The sequence below is a fragment of the Pseudorasbora parva genome, chromosome 12, assembly GCF_024679245.1.
Source record: "Pseudorasbora parva isolate DD20220531a chromosome 12, ASM2467924v1, whole genome shotgun sequence".
In the NCBI taxonomy this organism is placed as follows: domain Eukaryota; kingdom Metazoa; phylum Chordata; class Actinopteri; order Cypriniformes; family Gobionidae; genus Pseudorasbora; species Pseudorasbora parva.
In genome coordinates, this window is record NC_090183.1 from 26755091 (window position 1) to 26773822 (window position 18732).

At 37.5% G+C, this 18732-nt stretch overlaps 1 protein-coding gene across 2 annotated transcripts in view; it reads left to right on the plus strand.

Annotated features, from left to right (window-relative positions):
• Nucleotides 1-18732, plus strand: part of ryk (receptor like tyrosine kinase) — a 73747-nt gene that overhangs the window by 35563 nt on the left and 19452 nt on the right. Inside the window, exons 2-9 of one of the 2 annotated variants that reach the window (XM_067459610.1) lie at nt 3701-3822; nt 4204-4303; nt 8538-8669; nt 9206-9271; nt 9379-9520; nt 10422-10522; nt 12211-12294; nt 15182-15307. In XM_067459610.1, the coding sequence (XP_067315711.1) occupies nt 3701-3822; nt 4204-4303; nt 8538-8669; nt 9206-9271; nt 9379-9520; nt 10422-10522; nt 12211-12294; nt 15182-15307 (873 nt within the window). The remainder of the gene's footprint in view (nt 1-3700; nt 3823-4203; nt 4304-8537; nt 8670-9205; nt 9272-9378; nt 9521-10421; nt 10523-12210; nt 12295-15181; nt 15308-18732) is intronic. The other variant, XM_067459611.1, reaches the window with a different exon arrangement.

Consider the following 18732-nt stretch of genomic DNA (forward strand, 5'->3'; position numbering starts at 1 on the left):
GGAACCTTTGGTCAGATGGTTGTGCGCACTTGACCCATGAACTTCAACAACAGTCTTCATCCACTGTTTTGTGGGCTATGACTGTTGAGCTAAGTCTTGTTTCTTCTTCAAATGATTTTCTCAGTATATCATTTTAGTGCCTGAGCTTAAGAAAGAAGGAATTTAAATTTGTGAAATTGTCTCTGCTTATAGTTTACACAGATGGTGCAGACCATCCGCAGTTTGTTCACTGACCGTTTGTTGCACATTGCATACAACAAATGGATGCAACTTTTTGAATGTAGGAGTCTTTTTTTTTTTCCATATACAAAATGTAATACATTTGCTCGATTTTATAATTTATTTGATTTATTATTAGATTTTTTTTTAGTTGCTGTTGGATAATCTATTTCAGAATAAACTTCAACTTGTGGTTGTTTACTTTACATCAGTCAGATGGCCTCTTCCTGTCTAAGCGGCCGATTCAAGCACCAGACCATATGCTGTTAGTCAGTGGCCTGTTTATGTGAGACCACTACTCGCATGGCTGTAAGGGGTATCAAAGCAGTGTGGACAAAAGTAGACCAGACAGGTCACATGCTGCAAGACATGGGAACGTTAATTAGTCTCAAGTCTGTGGGTATGTGTCTAGTATAACTCACGCCTCAGTAGTCTCACAGCTGGCTGATTTTCTTTTCCTCTATGCTCTGAGGATTATGTCAGACTGGCTGTCTGTCTGAACTTTGAGGACTCCTGCATCTTGAGTGTGTCTGTTTTGGGGGCCACACAGCCTATTTGCTCCATAGGTGGGCAGCCTTATATCGCTGTAGGCCTGCTGTCTGGTAACGCTTGCTATTCTGTAATGCTGGCAGCTGGTGCGGAATGTCTAGAGTACTGGCTGCTGAAAATTTAGCTTTGCCATCACTTAAAAAAAATAATAATAATAAATAAATATATATATATATATATATATATATATATATATATATGTATATATATATATATATATATATATATATATATATATATATATATATATATATATATATATATGTATATATATATGTATGTATGTGTGTGTATTAAACTAGAATTAATTTAGAGGTTTTTTTTTACGGAGCTCTTAAAGGGACCTTTGTAAAAATAATATATATATGTATGTTATTTGTGTGCTCACGCTGGGCAAGTGATTTAACCGTTGTTGCGACTGAACTCTGTGTAGCACCACTAACACCGACTATCGCAGCAATATAGCGCACAGAATCTTTTTGTGCTTTCTCGCGTTACAATTTCCAGTTTATGTATACTGTCTATAACCTCTGGTTTTCTTTTGTGCTTCACTGCCATTTCACTATGAAGAAAACGAGTGTATAGATGCACACAAACTCTCTAAAAAAAATGCTGGGTTAAAACAACTCAAGTTGTGTTGAAAATGGACAAACCCAGAAATTGGGTTGTTTGAATAGGTCGAATAGGACTGGGTTCAAACAACCCAATTTCTGGGTTTGTCCATTTTCAACCTAACTTGGGTTGTTTTTAACCCAGCATTTTTTAGAGTGAATTAATAGAGATATATTTGCTCAATTTTGCTTTCGTTAGGGCAGTTTACTCTATGATAGCAGCCTTACACTGTAAATAAACTGAAGTGTTCAATTTGGCTTCTGTTAGGACAGTGTCATATTTCAAGGCCTTGCCCGCTTCAACAAATTTAACTCTGTGATAGCCGAGAAACCTTGCCAAACTGGGCACATGGTGCAATAGTTAGCTCAGTGTACATTGTCTTTTATGCTAAATTGAATGTTTCATAAAAAACATTGCTACAGTAAAAAGTTTTCAAAATGTGGGTTTCGTTATGGGCAGTATATTTATATTATGCTATATAAAACTTTAACGGCCAGTTGCAAAAATATTGGTTCAGTCGAATATAAAATTTCGCAAGATCAAAACACCCTTTATTAAACCACTTTGTCGGATTTGATGCATCCTTATAGCTCACAGAGAAATGTTACTTTATTAAATTCTAAATATTATTGCAAGCAGAGCCATAGACATAAAGGACTTTAGGAAGTGGTGTGTTATGTAAAAGGAAGGCTCGTGTTTAAAAAACAATAACAACAAAACAAATGAATTAGTAGCTGGATTTAACCAAGTATTAGACAAACTGCTCTAATGGAATCCAAAATTTAAGCCGTATTGAGGCATGCCCACTGCTGCCACAGAGGATCTGTTAAAGTGGAGATAAGGCTGTGATATTAGAGAGAACCTACACTGCCCTAGCCATGTTTTGGGCAAGTAGATGTTTAATAAATAATGTGACTCCATACTCTCATTTTCTTCATAGTCAAATGGGAGTAATCCAGTTTAAAGGTTATGAGCCTGGAAATTGTAACGCGAGCATGCAAAAAAATGGTTTCTCGTGTGCACACAAAAGTCTGTATATTATGTATTTTTGATTGAATCATTTTAGCTTCGTGAGGACAAGAGACTTCTATCAAAAACAGAACGAAAAAATCTTACAGGCCACAAACTTTAGAACAATAGTGTATGTTGTCTTGGTGTACAGCTAACTTGTCTAAAATGTTAGCAAAAAATAAATTCCCTATTGTTTCATAGATATGCTCTAGAAAGGGTTTGTGTACTCCCATCCCCCTTACATTTGAGCAGACCCCGTGACAGACAGATACACACAGGCTCCAGTCAGCTGCAGCGGAGCCTTTCAGTCATGATAAGGTTTGCTCCAAGGCATGGCAGGCCGCAGGAGATTCCAGCTGTCAATCAATTTCACACATTTCTGCGTCTCTTTTGTGTGCTGGGACTCAATCTCCGCTTTAGACCTCGCTTTCTTGTTCATCATCATTGCCTCTCTCTCCGGTCCAGTTGTTAATTGGGGGCTGGATGCAGTATAACTGGGATCGCAGGTGTGAAGAAATGCTTTTCAGGTCGAGTCTCCCAGGAATGTAGACGGGAAGGAAACTGTTTAGATTATAGCGTGGTTAGAAAAAGGAGGCCAGGCAGGGGAGAGTAAAGATGTTTTGCTTTGACGATAGAGAGGGGTGAAGTCCTTAAACATAAACATACTAAACTTGAGTGTTTTTTCTTCACTGTATGGTGGAGGGGGTGGCTAAGGATATTGTTCTTGGTATAAAGGATGAAAACCGTTCTATGTGGTATTAAATGGACAGGCTGGAGAGAGAGGAATGAACTGTGGTCAAAACTTGGGCGGCAGCCTTGGGTTGTTTCATAGATCCCATCAGCTTAATGGGAAGCATTCCAGAATCTCAGCATGAACACTTGAGCCTGTTATAACTCATATCCTCCTGATCGGAAATTGTAATCATATTTCAGTGGCTGTCATACCTGCCCTCTATGATACAATAGATCCAGAATTCCAGATTTTGCCGTTTGCTGCAAGGAAGTGGAACTATGTCAGACAGTGGTTGGTCACCGCGCTGAAAAAATGTATTTTATGTATTGTTGCCATGGATTCCTCCTGCAACATATACTTGCAGGCGCTGTGGAATACATTAAGCCTAAATGAGCACATATTATGTTTTGGTGGTGAAATGCAGAGTTCATATGAAAGCAGGATCTGGCAGTATGAAACTATATTTTACTCCTCTCTTGAGGCAGGGTGGTTGTAGGGATGTGAAATGATTTTAACTGTTTCATTTCTGTCAGCCCTGATCAGTTTGATCATGTCTCGCTCTCTTTCTCTCTGCAGGCCTTGATGCTGAGTTGTACTATGTGAGGGATGATGTGGTAAATCATTATGCGCTTTCTTTCATCCTGCCTGTGCCCAGTGATACCAACAGCCTACATTTCACATGGCACTCCAGCAGCAAGGTTGGCACTGTTCATAAGTACACACACTACCATTCAAAGGTTTGAGTCTAGTATTATTTATTTATTTAAAGAAATTACATTTATTCAGCAAGGATGCATTAAATTAGTCAGAAGTAACAGCATTTATTTGAAACCGAAATATGGTGTTACAATATAAAAGTCTTTACTGTTCTTCTGAACTTTCATTCATTAAACAATCCTGAAAAACAAAAGCATCCCAACCATTTTCATCTGTGATTAAAAATAAGTGTTTGAGCACCAAATCAGCATTGTGTGACAACAAAATCAATAATACATTTTTTTTTTATCATCATCACATACTTTGTGACTCATCTACACTAATATCTTTTTTATTTCCCCTGCTTACTGTCTCCATAACAGGTGGATTACAGGTTAGGGTTTCAAGTGGAAAACACTTCAGCCATGGATCAACCTCAGAGCAACATCTCTGCCCAGGGGGAGGTCCCGCGCACTCGTTCTGGTAAGCCAAACATATCCGGTTGTATTTTCAAGGGGAAAATATGCTGTTGATATCCTAAGAACATTTTGTTTAAAAAAAATAAAAAGTGGCTCTACTTTTTAAAAATTAAAAGTGTCTCTACTTTTAGAGCTCTAATGTTTAAAGATCGTCGCAAAAAATGGTAAAAGAGTTCTTAAAAGACTGAAAAGGTCAAATGGCAAGACATAAGATCCCAGTTTTTTGTTGTTTATTAGGTTTTATCTACTCCTTAATTACTGTAAGGGCTGTTCACACGAGGCAAATTCAGTGCAATAAGCATTTTAATTTGAATAAACGGCTGTTAATTCAGTTTTTTTAGGTAGGTCTAACATTAGATTTTAGGTACAGAAATTGAATAAAGTAATCAAATGTAAAATAACTGTAGGGCTGCAGCTATCGATTCTTTTTGTAATCGATTAATCTACCACTTAATCGATCGATTAATCGATTAATCGGATAATAATTACTTTTTCTTTATTAAAGAGCAATAAGAGACAATAAGACGGGTATCTTAAAATTAACATCTAATTTGTCTTCTTTTTAGAAAAATTAAGTTTTATTGCTGAAATTGCATACATTAATAACTGTGAAACTAAACAATTTTAATGCATACAATTGCCATATTATATTAAATAAAAATCTATTTCAAATTACTTTAAAAAGGTAAACATAGTTCAATCTAAAACTAAACCTACAACCAATAAATCTAAATAGTAGTAATATAAATAACAATAATGCCAATATAAATAATATAAATATTCTATAAATTCTATATAATATAAATATTCTAATATTCTATAAATATTCTATAAATAATATAAATAACTAAACATTGTATTTATGTTGTGCAACTTAACTTTCATGTATCAGCTTCAGCTCAGGCATGACATAAGCATTTACTGTCTTATTTACTCCTTTACTGAAGCAAAACATATTGGACAGGTTAACTTGGAACAAGAGATGTGCGGATCAGCTCTATCGTCACCGAATCAGCTGTTAGAAGCAAACCATGCACCCGCGCCCGGCAGTCACAACTTCAAATCCTCCGTGTTAAGCGCGATGCTATCGTCACAAATTAGTTACACTGAAGTAGGTTGCTAAACAAAACAAAAAAACTTATTTGGCAAAATTACATTTACATAATGCAGGGTTGACATTGACAACCTATACATCACACGGAGGAATAACCGCTAGAATGTGATCAAACGCGAGATATGTTTAATTCAGTTAAAGTACATCACGCATGCTGATCTTTTGAGCTAATCATTCATCATTGTAACACAGCTTGCTTTAAGTTAGTAGCTATAAATATGATTAAAGTGTGATATTTAAATTACACAAATCAATGAAAGCACGCAGCTCTGAGCTCTGAAAGCACGAGCGCTGCTAATCACACACACACACACGCACACGCGCGCGTTACAGCTTGTTCTGATATTTGTTGCGCCTAGTATTGAGAACATCTAATGGTGCATTTCGAAGATATTATCAAGTAGGATATATAAAGTCTCATTAAAGATTCCACACACATCACAATGACGGTGATCCATGAGCAAAGCTGCAAACTCCATCGAGTTCATGTGTTTGGAGTTGCTCGTATCTCCTCAGCTGACGCGTGAACTGCCGCAAATGAAACTTAAATGTTCAGCGTCGCATCCTGAAGCTCAACACACAGTTTTCTTCATTTAAAAACAGCGATATTAAATGATATTACCAGTGCTGATGCCCGCCCGCTCTCTCTCTCTCGCATTGCGGTCTTTGATCTCGACATGAGCTGAAAACGAAAGTTAAAGAACGACACGCATTCATTGCGTTTTAGCGTGATATGAGAGTTCCGCGTCTTTATTAAAATCAACATATTAACGATTTCTCTCATCCACCTGCAATGTTTGGGATGTTTACGCACCTGAACCGCGGATATAACCGCAATCCGCTCATACTCCGAGTCCTTACACAGAAAACGTCTTTCTCCAATATCTGTGTGTAGTTAAATGGACTAAGCGAAGCGTCGAGGCAGATGATTTTGCCTCGAGGATTTTTTTGATTCGATTAACTCGAGTTACTCGATGAATCGTTGCAGCCCTAAATAACTGCTTATTTAACTGTTTAAATTACAGATTAATCCTTATTAAACTTAAAAAAGCTATTCAATCAAGAGCAGTGAGTGATGTCCTTATCTTTTGTTTGACATTAAACAGACGGCAGTAAAGGCCACTGCCCCTTTAAGACCTAATGCACGGATATGTGTCGTCTATCTCGAATGTATAAAGTTCACTTAAGGCATATTCAGACTATGTCTGCTTAGATACTCATCAAGATGGACATGTTGACGTACTTTTTGTTTAAGTTTGTCCATTTCACTTGAAAAATAACTCGATATTTGTACGCTGTGAGACGTGTGCGCGCTTTCGGATGAGTGCACAGAGATAAATCTTCTCACAGCGTGCTTGAGTTCTCACTCGTGTTTTCTGCTCTACACCTGGGTGATGACGGCGAAAACGACTGTTCATATTCAAAAAACATACAGCCGCACTGGCATGCATTGAACAAAGTTTACAAAGAAAGACCGCTTTGCCCACGTTATTATAGATGAGTGTAATGTATCACTGAGGAGCCAGCACATGTATCCATTAACGGAAACTTTACAGTCCATATTATAGATGCGTCATCAGATGTGAGATTAACCGCGGAGCAAGCAGGGATGGGCAGTATTTCAGATACTTGTATTTAAAATACGTATTTGAAATACAAAATACTATTTTGTATTTTAAGGCCTTTGGAAAATCTAATGTAATTTGTATTTAAATACATTTAAAGTACTATTTGCACGGAATTAATTTTATCTAAGGACCTCTGTGATTTAGAAATGACTCCCCCACATCTGAGTTTTGCTTGGCACATTCGCACAGGATAAGCAAAGCCTGTGATTTAACACAAATTTACTGACTTCTCCCGGATATGTCAAGACTTAAATGTTTTTTCGTAATAGATATAGCAGTATGAAATCAAATCAAAGCTAAATATAAAAACGCCCATTTAAACGAGCTTGTCATTGTACTGTACTATGTTTTTCATTAAAGAGATACTTCACCGCTTTTTCATATTAAACTGTTATTCTCTTAAATAATATGATTTGATACATATCTCTGTCGTCTGAGTGCGTGCACTTAATCTCTCTGACGCGTGGTGACGATCTGAAAGAATTTAGCTTTGTTTAAAAAGGAGAACTATAATGTATGGCGGAATAGCACTTCTGGGAGTACTTTGATTTGGTGCAGTAGTCGAAGTACTCTCAGAAGTGCTATTCCACCATACATTATAGTTCTCCTTTTTAATCCGCTTAGAAAAGCGCCACGTTTTATTTTATATCACCATACTAGGTCGTTCAACTATTCATGTAACTGTATTTTATATAGGGGAAACGTGGAGGTGTTTGGTCGCTTCTAACTTGATCTCTGTTTGGTACCAAAGTGAATGAACTGGGCTTAGTGGGCTAAGCTAAATGCTATCAGATTGTCACCGCGCGTCAGAGAGATTAAGTGCACGCACTCAGACGAGAGAGATATGTATCAAATCATATTATTTAAGAGAATAACTATTTAAGTGAAAAAGCGGTAAAGTATCCCTTTAATGAAAAACATGACAGTACTTTGTATAAACAATATATTATCAGTAGCTGTAGTGAGCACTTGTGATGGCGCCTCACAAGCTCAGCTTTTTGTGCATCTTTTCACTGGAACACAGCCGCGCATTCACAGTAGCAGCTTGAAACGGAACTTCTTTGTCGGGCTTGTTCAGACAGTGCAAAGTCAATAGACTAAAAAAGAAAGATTTGGTGGAATTAGCTTTAGGTGCTCTGCCTTTATTAAGTGACACTGAACACCCTTCAAGCACTTAAACGCCATTGCAGTGGCAATTTTCTGTTCTTTTTCTGCTGATCTTTGTGCACCTCTGGACTGGACAGACAAATTGCATGCAGAATTTTTATTTATTTTTTACAGTTTTGGTATGAAAAGGTCTTTAAAATGTCATCTCATGAAGTTTGGTAGGATTTGGGCATAAAGTAATGTGCCAATACAATGGAAGAGCAGCCCCTTACTCTTTCAAAAAGTTCAAAATAAGGCCCTGAATTCATTGTTTACAGCTAGCATATTTAATATAATCAAATTTGGGCCTCCAGTAAGTATACTTTTTGTGTGTCTCTCTCTGTGTGTAGTGTTCAGAGTGGACCTCTTCTGCTCTGGAAAGGCTGATGGAGAGGCTGTGTTAACCGTGCAGCTCAACCTGACTACACCAGCCAACAACTTCACAGTGCTCAATTTCAAACGCAGGAAAATGTGTTACCGAAGTAAGATCTCTTCATACACTTTAACCTTATTATTTCCTCCAAAAAAAAAAGATATTTTTTTCTAAAGATCTGAGTGTGTTTTTGGTTTTACTCCATTATATGCATCCTGTGAGTTTTGTGTATTTGGTAAATTGTAGTCTGGCAATGTGAAACTTGACACACAAAAATGATAATAGCACAAGCTCTGTCATATGCTTCCCCAGAGGAAATAGCTAGTGGATTTATTCCCTGCTTATTTGAAGCACATGAGCCAAATTAGCTTCGAAAAAAGTTTGTGTATGCCCCAATTTCCTCTCTCTTGTGGAATAACTGGGTCAGTGTGTATGTGATTCTCAAGAAGATATTGCCCGTCTTACTCTGTGTGGAAGGAGAGAGATTAAAAGAAAAATATGCATTATGGAGCATTACTTTGATGTCAGAGTAAACATGAATTATTGTATTATGGTATCTTTTTGTCTGATACAAATGAAAAAAGAATTGTGTACCTTAGCATTGCTCTTTGCTGATCCTTCCCCTTCCTTGCTTGTACTTTACAGGAATTGAGCAACCAGAACCCCCCAAAATTCTGCCATTCCCAAACGCAACCATTCAGAGAATAGATCGTGAGTATTTGTGATTTGTTATTTGGCATTTGAACTGAATGGGGTTCTACAATGAGACCATCTTCACTCTGCTCTTGTAACCTCTCTCTCCTCTCTTTTGTTTTTAGCAAGCAGTCCAAATGCCCCCACCACATCCACACGAGTTTTTTACATCAGCGTGTGTGTGTGCTGCATCGTCATCTTCCTAGTAGCCATCATCCTTGCTGTGTTACATCTACACAGTATGAAGAGAGTGGAAATGGATGACAGGTGTGTGTGTGTGTGTGTGTGTGTGTGTGTGTGTGTGTGTGTGTGTGTGTGTGTGTGTGTGTGTGTGTGTGTGTGTGTGTGTGTGTGTGTGTGTGTGTGTGTGTGTGTGTGTGTGCGCGCGTGCGCGTGCATTTTTGTGTTTGATTGGTTGGCACGGTTCAGACCACCGAAACCATGTGCTTTTCAGTTCATGATTTTATTTTCTGTCTGTCTTCAGTTTTTTTTCCTAATTAGTGAAAAATGTGGGTTTGTCTGAAGGAGACAGGACAAAAAAAATCTTATCTACTAATTTCAGACAAGAGCACGGAGTAGCTTAATTGCATTTTTCTGAAATTGAATTAGGCATCAGTACAAAGAGTTGTCTTTTCAGGATTATATAAGGGTGGTAGATTAGATTTTATCTGCTGCTATTCACAAGAAGAGGTACAGAGCTCCATTTATCTACTAAAGCATACCATCAGATCCAGGATGTGATGTCGTTTTTCTACTGGAATAGGATTTTTTTTGCTTCATGGCTCAAATAGTAGACCAGAAAAAACAGAACTGTTTAATAATGATGATGATGAGTCGGTGACATTAGATCATGATTAGGTTCAATGAGTTTCAGGAGGCAGGTTAAACCTGTAGCAATTTAGGTCTTTTTCCAGAGGCCTCAGTGTTTAACCTTTAGAGTTGGAGTCTAATGGCTTTAATTAGGACAATTACACAGCACTTAGTTTCTAAATGCGCTGGGGTCCAGGGCCAGGTAAAATCCTACACCCTTTGAGAGAACAGATTTCATCATAGAAGAGGCTGTGCAACCATTTAAAACTTAAAGGTCTGTTTCAAATACATTTAGTTGGTGCATTTCAATTCCTGAAGTAATTAAAGTTTTCTCTATATCCTTTTTTTTTTTTTTTAGCGTTAGTGACAGTGGAAGCTCTCAAGGTCTCTCTCAGCCCTCCACCCAGACCACCCAGTACCTGAGGGCAGACACCCCCAACAACGCTACACCTGTCACCAGTAAGACTACGACCACACCATGCCCCTCACCCCTGACCTCAGATCAGCGACTCTCTCAAACATCTCAACCATCTGCCTTAACCATCTGCATTCCTCTTCCATGATTTAAAATGTCAGAACCCGTCTCTCGACCAGGAGACATAAGAAACGCAAAGAGCAGCAGGATGTTTCGCTCCTTACGGCTTACAGGCCAGCATGTTAAATTGTTCTAAATTTCACACCTGTGGAGGCATCTTTTCTTGTCCTGTTCACACTAAATGTGCATTCCTTTATAAACTAGAAAATTGGAAAGGAATGATCAAATTAGCTAAACTGGAATCAGAAGGTTGGAATAAATAGGCGTACACATTCCCATTTTCCCATCCACACTTTTGTCCTTGCATTTATTGCAGCAGTGACTCCAACATTGATTGTTTTTGTGCGGTAGTAGTTGTACTAGTTGTTTTTGCGTTTCTGTGTGCATGGCTTAAAAACTCTCACAAAAGAACAAAAGTCTTATGTCAGTCACCTAGTATTTACTCAATCCTTTACTGTCAGTTGCTAGTGCCATCTCAGTAGCATTTCTTCACACTTAGGTTGTTGTCTTTTTTTTTCCCACCATGAGAGGCAAACCACATTTGGAGAGTCGCCTCAACCCCCTTTCCAAATTAGGGTGCAAATAAGACTAAATCAGCAGTACTTTTCTGCTCTTTTACATAGTAACTGTTTTCATAGTGGATGAGTTTCTCCCTTCCCTCAAACGACCAGGTTAGGCAAAAATTAGAGCTTTTTAGGCAGAACAGAGTTGATGAACTTAATCTTCCCGTTAGTGGAAGTTTGATTCCCAGATGATCCCATGAGTCTTTATATTCACAGTGTTTGGACACTTAAGTAATAATATAAATGTCTGATGTCAATAAATTGTATAAGGAAAAGTAAACGTCAAATTATTACAATATTTTCATAACACACACACACATACACAGACACACACATATTGAAAAGCTATTTAAAACTAATGTATAAAGCATGACAAACATGCATACATACACGCGCATAGGAAATGAAACCGCATCAGTGTTGCAATATTCCTCAATTATGAATTAAAATGGCTCTGCATAACACAATATAGTGTTAACCAAGTGTGGTTAAATACATAAAACTAGTATAATTTACTGAATGTGAATATAAATTGTTTTTTAAGCTCCGAAATATATATACTACTTTATTATTTAAAAATTACAATGTTATATTTACTTTAACGTATTTCAGTTTTTCACTTGATTTTTATTTTTTATTAAGTGACATTCAGACAATTAAGTGTCTAAATGAATGTGTTTTGGGGCCACTTCGTGTAGTATAGAATATTTAAGCTAAGCCTTAGAAAATATTCTCACTCAATGATGAACCAGCTTTGTAATATTTTTTTATAAATGATTGGACAGTTGATGGTGGAGATGGCTGCTTCATTTTGTCCAGGCAATGAACATGCATTGTGTGTAGCACCTCCTAGTGGTCTTACATGCTTTGTGCCCTGTTTCATGCTTATACCATGTGTTTTCATGTCTCTCTTGTTCTTGTGTGTGAAATAGCTCAGGCACCATCTACCTGCTATGAAAATCCATCCTTCATTTACCCCTCTCCATCTTTTTTCCCCTTTTTTCATCCCCTCACTCTGCCCTCCCTCCACCCCTTCCTTCCTCTATCAGATGCTCAAACTGGCTCTGCACCCATGCTCCAGCTTGCAGGCGCCTCCTTCCCTCACCCTGGTGCCCCCTCACACGAAATCAAAAGTAAGTTCTGCTGCTATGTAGCAGATAGAGAGAGCAACAGGGAATCATGACTAAACCATGTTCACTAACCTTCAACCTTTTACCTGGTTTCTTCTTCACCATCCCCATGGTTGTGTTCTTATTGGTCTTCATTGAGATTTTTGATTGGTTCCTACTGTATTACTCTAGTGCACAGACATCCTCATTTGCATGACGAGGAGAACCATAACCATAGTCAATTATTACTTTATACAGGGTTTTTTTCTTTTTCTTTTTTAATTGGAAATGTGTATTTATTAAAATGACAAATAAGGTTTGTATAAATTGTTAAAAATTATAGATTTTTTTAAAACTCAGTTTTTAAGTCCTCATGGTATGCTTTGACATATATTTGTTTGTTTAGATACATATCAGGCATAACATTATGACAGGTGAAGTGAAAAACACTGATTAACTCTCTATCACATCACCTGTGAGTGGGTGGGATATATTAGGCAGCCAGTGAACTTTTTGACCCTCAAAGCTGTGTTAGAAGCAGGAAAAATGAGCAAGTGTAAGGATTTGAGCAAATATGACAAGGGCCAAATTGTGATGGATCTCCAAAACTGCAGCTCTTGTGGGGCATTTCCGGTCTGCAGTCCTCAGTATCTATCAAAAGTGGTCCAAGGAAGAAACAGTTGTGACCCGGCGACCAGGTCATGGGCAGCCAAGGCTCATCGATGCACGTGGGGAAAGAATGTGGCCCGTGTGGTCAGATCGAACAGACGAGCTACTGTAGCTCAAATTTCTCAAGAAGTTAATTAATTCTGGTTCTGATAGAAAGGTGTCAGAATACACAGTGCATAGCAGTTTGTTGTGAATGGGGCTACATAGCCACAGACCAGTCAGGGTGCCCCTGCTGACCCCTGTCCCTTTCCGAAAGCACTAACAGTGGGCACGTGAGCATTAGAGCTGGAAAACAGAGCAATAGAAGAAGGTGGCCTGGGCTCTTGTTTTCTTTTTTCATGTGGATGGCCGGGTGTGTTTGCGATGCTTACCCAGGGAACACATTGCACCAGGATGCATTATGTGAAGTCTAAGGTGGAGGCAGTGTGATGCTTTGGGCAATGTTCGGCTGGGAATCCTTGGGTCCTGCCATCCATGTGGATGTTACTTTGACATGTACCACCTATTTAAGCATTGTTGCAGACCATGTACAACCTTTCATGAAAAAATATTTCCTGGTGGCTGTGGCCTCTTTCAGCAGGATAATACGCCTTGCCACAAAGCAAAAGTTGTTCAGGAATGGTTTGAGGAGCACAAGAAGTTGTTTGAGGTGTTGACTTGTCCTCTAAATTCCCCAAGATCTCAATCCAATCGAGCATCTGTGGGATGTGCTGATTTAACAAGTCTGATCCATGGAGGCACACCTTGCAACTTGCAGGACTTAAAGGATCTGCTGCTAACATTTTGGTGCCAGACACCAGAGCACACCTACAGGGGTCTAGTGGAGTCCATGGGGTCAGGGCTGTTTTGGCAGTATTGTGGCTGTCATAAATGCTATGCCTAATCAGTGTGTATTTTTCTATCAAAACCAGAAGTTTAGGCAGTTCTTAACATTGTAGCAATGTTTATGTAACTTGAAGTAATTTCTGCACCATTGGCAGCACGAAACAGTCATTGAAGATAATTATTTTTAGAGGTGTGTCCTAAGCATTCCTGTTGACTTTCCTGTTTAGCCAAACAGAGAGTCCCACTCCACACTCAATTAATTTTATTGAATTGATGATGGTGTGTCAAATTCTTTGTGATGCACAAACATAATTGTTTTGATAGCTGGCAAATTAACCTAATAGTTTACGGTTTGTAAGATCTCTTTAATGTTTTAGAAAGAAGTTTCTTATTGTCACCAAGACTAGTTTTACTGTATTTTTTTGTCAAACAAATGCAATGTGAAATATTTTTACAATTCTCTATTTTTATATAAACTATTTATATATAAAAAATGTATAAAAATCAAATTATTATCTTATATAAAATGTAATTCATTCCTGTGAATGCAATGTTAAATCTTTTTTACATGGTCCTTCAGAAATCATTCTTATATGATAATTTGGTGTTTAAGAAAGTTTTCTTATTATCATCAATGATAAAAACTATTGTGCTGCTTAATTAATATTTGTAAACCACAATATATGTGTATTATTTATTTACAGACTATTGGATGTGTGTACTACAGGGATTGTTGGCAGTCTTACATCCATACCCCACTTGGGGGCAGCAACATAAAGATTTAGTATGACTGGAGAAGTTTAGTCTAAATGACTTTGGGGAACACTGGCTAGTTGTATTAGGGAAAAGTGAATGTATTTGCATTTTTTTCTGTTTTCATAATCAACTGTATTTATATAATCATTACAATAATGTTTACAACAAGGCAAAGTGAAGTATTGATTATAAAAATGGAAATTCCTCAGAGTTCTCAGTCAGAAACATACACCTCATAAACAACACATTCATGAGTATACACGTTATACTGGTGTTTATGCACTCAGTACATTTTGACATTGTCTGCTGGAGCTGTTTGTGTATTTTAAAGTACGCTGCATCTAAATAACAGAATTAAACACCCAGTTTTCTGTAAACATCTAATACAATTGGCTCTGTATAACTGTGAGATATAATCAGTTAGACACCAAAACATGTTGTGCAAGAGTGACACTGCAGTGTTTGCATTTGGCAAAACTGCGGTTTTACTCCATTGATGATGTGTCTAAATACTTCCACTTGTTTAAATAACACTGCAAACCTCTGTCATGCCCTGAATCGTTTTGATTTGTCTGTCATTAGACAGGCTTTTTATTAGTTCTAATGTAAATTGTCAACACTTATTGAAATGCTGTTTGTGTGTGTGTGTGTGTGATTTCAGGTTATCCCTCGCTGCGGATAGAGAAAAATGACTTGAGAAGTGTAACTCTCCTTGAGGCTAAGGCAAAGGTCAAAGACATCGCCATCTCCAGAGAGAGAGTCACACTTAGAGATGTCTTACATGAAGGTAATAATCCTACAAGTCATTCTGCAGAGATGTAAAGAGTACCTGAAAACGTACTTGAGTAAGAGTACTGATACCTTACAGTGAAAAGTAGTCCATTACAATTCTGTAGTTTTACAACTTGAATATCTGATTTTAAAAAGTACTTAAGTATTTTACTCATACTGTGAATGTAGGCTCAAAGATGCACTAGTCCTTGACACCTAAGAGACACGCCAGTGAAAATAAGAAACAAATGATTTGTAAGATGAGAAATCCAGTTTAATACCAAAAATCGAAATAAAACCGAACACCTCAATATTGCAGTTAATCAAGGTCGACACAACAGCCTACTAAATGCCTACAAACTCTCAATTTTTAGTTAAGCTCAAGTGCACAAAAAGGGCTTAAGTAAACCAACATCCTTTAAAAAGTTCTTGTCAATATAGTGGATAACTAAAATAATGTCAAGTAAAATTAAATAATCAAAGTCCACTTGCACTGGATGTGCTGGCTTCTGCCTCATCACCGGCCTCATCATTTAGTAACTTGCACACTCAATCACAAAGTAGCCTTGTTGACAAGTTTGGGTGGGTAAAGGCAAAACGCAAAAGATATATAGTACCTGCGTCGTACGTCACATGTGCGCACGTACGAGATGTCAGGGAGGATTTTTCAGCCGGGACTTTTTACTGCGTCGAGTCGAAGTACTCTCATTCTGGCTATTCCGCCATACATTATAGTTCTCCTTTTTAATCCACTTAGAAAAGCGCCACGTTTTATTTTATGTCACCACATTAGGTCGTTCAACTATTCATGTAACTGTATTTAAATAAGGGAAAGGTGGAGGTGTTTGGTCGCTTCTAATTTGATCTCTGTTTGGTACCATAGTGAATGAACTGGGCTTAGTGGGCTAAGCTAAATTCTATCAGATCGTCACCGCGCGTCAGAGAGATTAAGTGCACGCACTCAGACGAGAGTGGTATGTATATCAACTCGTTTTAGTTAAGGGAATAACATGGTTTAATATGAAAAAGCGGTGAAGTATCCCTTTAAAAAAGTCACGTCAATCAGCACAGACCCTACCCCTCACAATCACGCACATGCAGGGTGTGTATGCTTCTCAGTGAAGGGCACTAATCTGTGGAGTTTTCTGCAGAATTCTGTGGGCGCAGATTTTCATGTGGGCCTACGTCATCACAAATGTATTGGAGTAAATGTACATTTACTTGTTAAAAAATATAGTTGAGAGTGAGATTAAACGTTGCTTTTATCTTTGATACTCAGCAAGACTACAAAGTTGTCAAAAAGTACAGTGACTAATTAAATTTACTCCAATACTTAAATTACACCACTGGCATTCTGCCCCATAGACGCACATGGAAACCATAACAAGTAAGTGTGCTTTTGAAAGACTCAATTCTTAGAATTCTGTCCTTATCAGTGCCATTGAAACATTTATTTCTTATAGTAAATCTTTCGAGCACCTTGTTCAACTGAATTTTGCATCTTGGCAAACAATCACATCAAATCACACATCAGCCACTCAGTCTGAGGTTCGACCCTGCAAAATCATTTTGTTGGATCACTCAAGAGCTCTGCTTCAGCGGGAAATCTGTACTCAAGCACTAAATTGGAGCCCAAACAGAAAAGCTCTCTGCTGGGCCTTGTGCCAGCACAGCTCGGGCCTGCACAGATGATGTTGACACAAATGTCATTATTAGTCACATAGGTTATAAAACATACACAAAACTGTGTGTCAGCAGCCTGCCTTATTTAACATGCATTCTTGCAAAATCTTAATAGAGTATTTCCCCTCTGTAGCATCCTTCTTCCGTCAGTTAATCGTGTACATGTGGCCACAAGCTTGATGAAGCTGATTTATTATTTATAGGGGGTTATTGTTGTTTTAAGTGCTAACTTGGCAATGGAACGAACTTAATCTGATGAAACCAGTTTCATTGGACTTTTGGGAGGAATGTGAAATTAATCCTTTTTGAAGTGCCATTTGCTTTGTGTTTTTAATGACCAGTTCAGTACTTTTATTTGAATGGCCTAAGTATAAATTTCAAAGTTATTTTACTCATTAAATATTTGCTGCAATTGCTTTATGTAGTTGTACCAAGGCCAACAACACGAATGCTGGGCCAAAGTGATACAAGTTTGTGGCTCCTTCTATACAAAAATGAAAAATTTGAAAATAGTTTGCCCTCTTGTTGTCCCGAATTGAAATCCCTTTTCTTCTGTGGAACGCGAGTGAATTTTTGAAGATTTATTCTGCCATTTTCCATATTAAGGTAGATGAGGAATGAGGGTTGTCAAGCAAAATGAGCATGTTTAAAAGTGATTCAAATGTGTTGTGAAGACACATAAGGCACTGACCAAAATTAAAGTGTTAACTGTTGTTGTCATCTTATCACAATAATGCATAGCATGTTTATTACTAATTGAAGTAGCAACAATAATATGGACAATAGGCAAAACTAAAAATGCTTGTTTTCAAATTGAGAATAAATAAATAACAAGACTCTCAACTTCATATAAAATCATTAGTTTTGAACTACAGTTTTAAAAGGTTTAGGATTTGTTCATTAGTCTAGAGAGTAAAGACTTTTTTTTTTAAATAAAATTAATTATTAGTTAGGATTAATTATATATTCAAACGGAGCAAAACACAAAATTCCATTCCAAAGTCCATTTTGAATAGCATTTTATTAGTTATTGTTTTGTCTCAGTCTATAACAGATCATGAACACCTGATTTAAATACATTTATTGTCCAGTAATGTGTATTTTGCCCCATGAATTACTCAAATAGTATCATAATCACTAGAGGTGGAGATAAATACATTTTAGATAGAACTGTATGGAGTACAATCTCTATTTGTAGTGATTGCATATCATTGACTCGGATCTGAATTTACTGATTGATAGAAAACATTTGCATGTTTCAAATTTACCACAAAACATGTCCCCAAAACTTTACGTCTTTGGACATTCAGTGCTTTGTTTCTTGGAAAAGAATTAAGCAAGCATTGAATGCATCTTCCTACCAAGAAGTTCCCCCCAATGTCCTGAATGATGGTGACCATGCTCAGTTCTCACTCCTACATAAAGCGACAGAAAGCTGTAACGGAAACCCAGCCGGTTGCAAAATATATAATGCAATGTGTATAACTTTTTGGAAGGTTAGATGCAATTTTTGCAAGTTCTGCATTGCAACCAAGAAACACAGTCCATTGAACGCATCGTTCTGTACTTTTGTCATTTACCAGTACATTTTCTATGAATTCACTATTTAAAATTCAAATGACCTTTTTTACTTTGAGTAAAGTATAAAAGTACATCTTGCCCAAGTACATCTTGCTTCATACCCTACCAGTGAAATGTCTCTCTTTATTTATTTTGTTCGTGTTCGAAATGCTACCAAGTCATCAAGCATGTCAAATT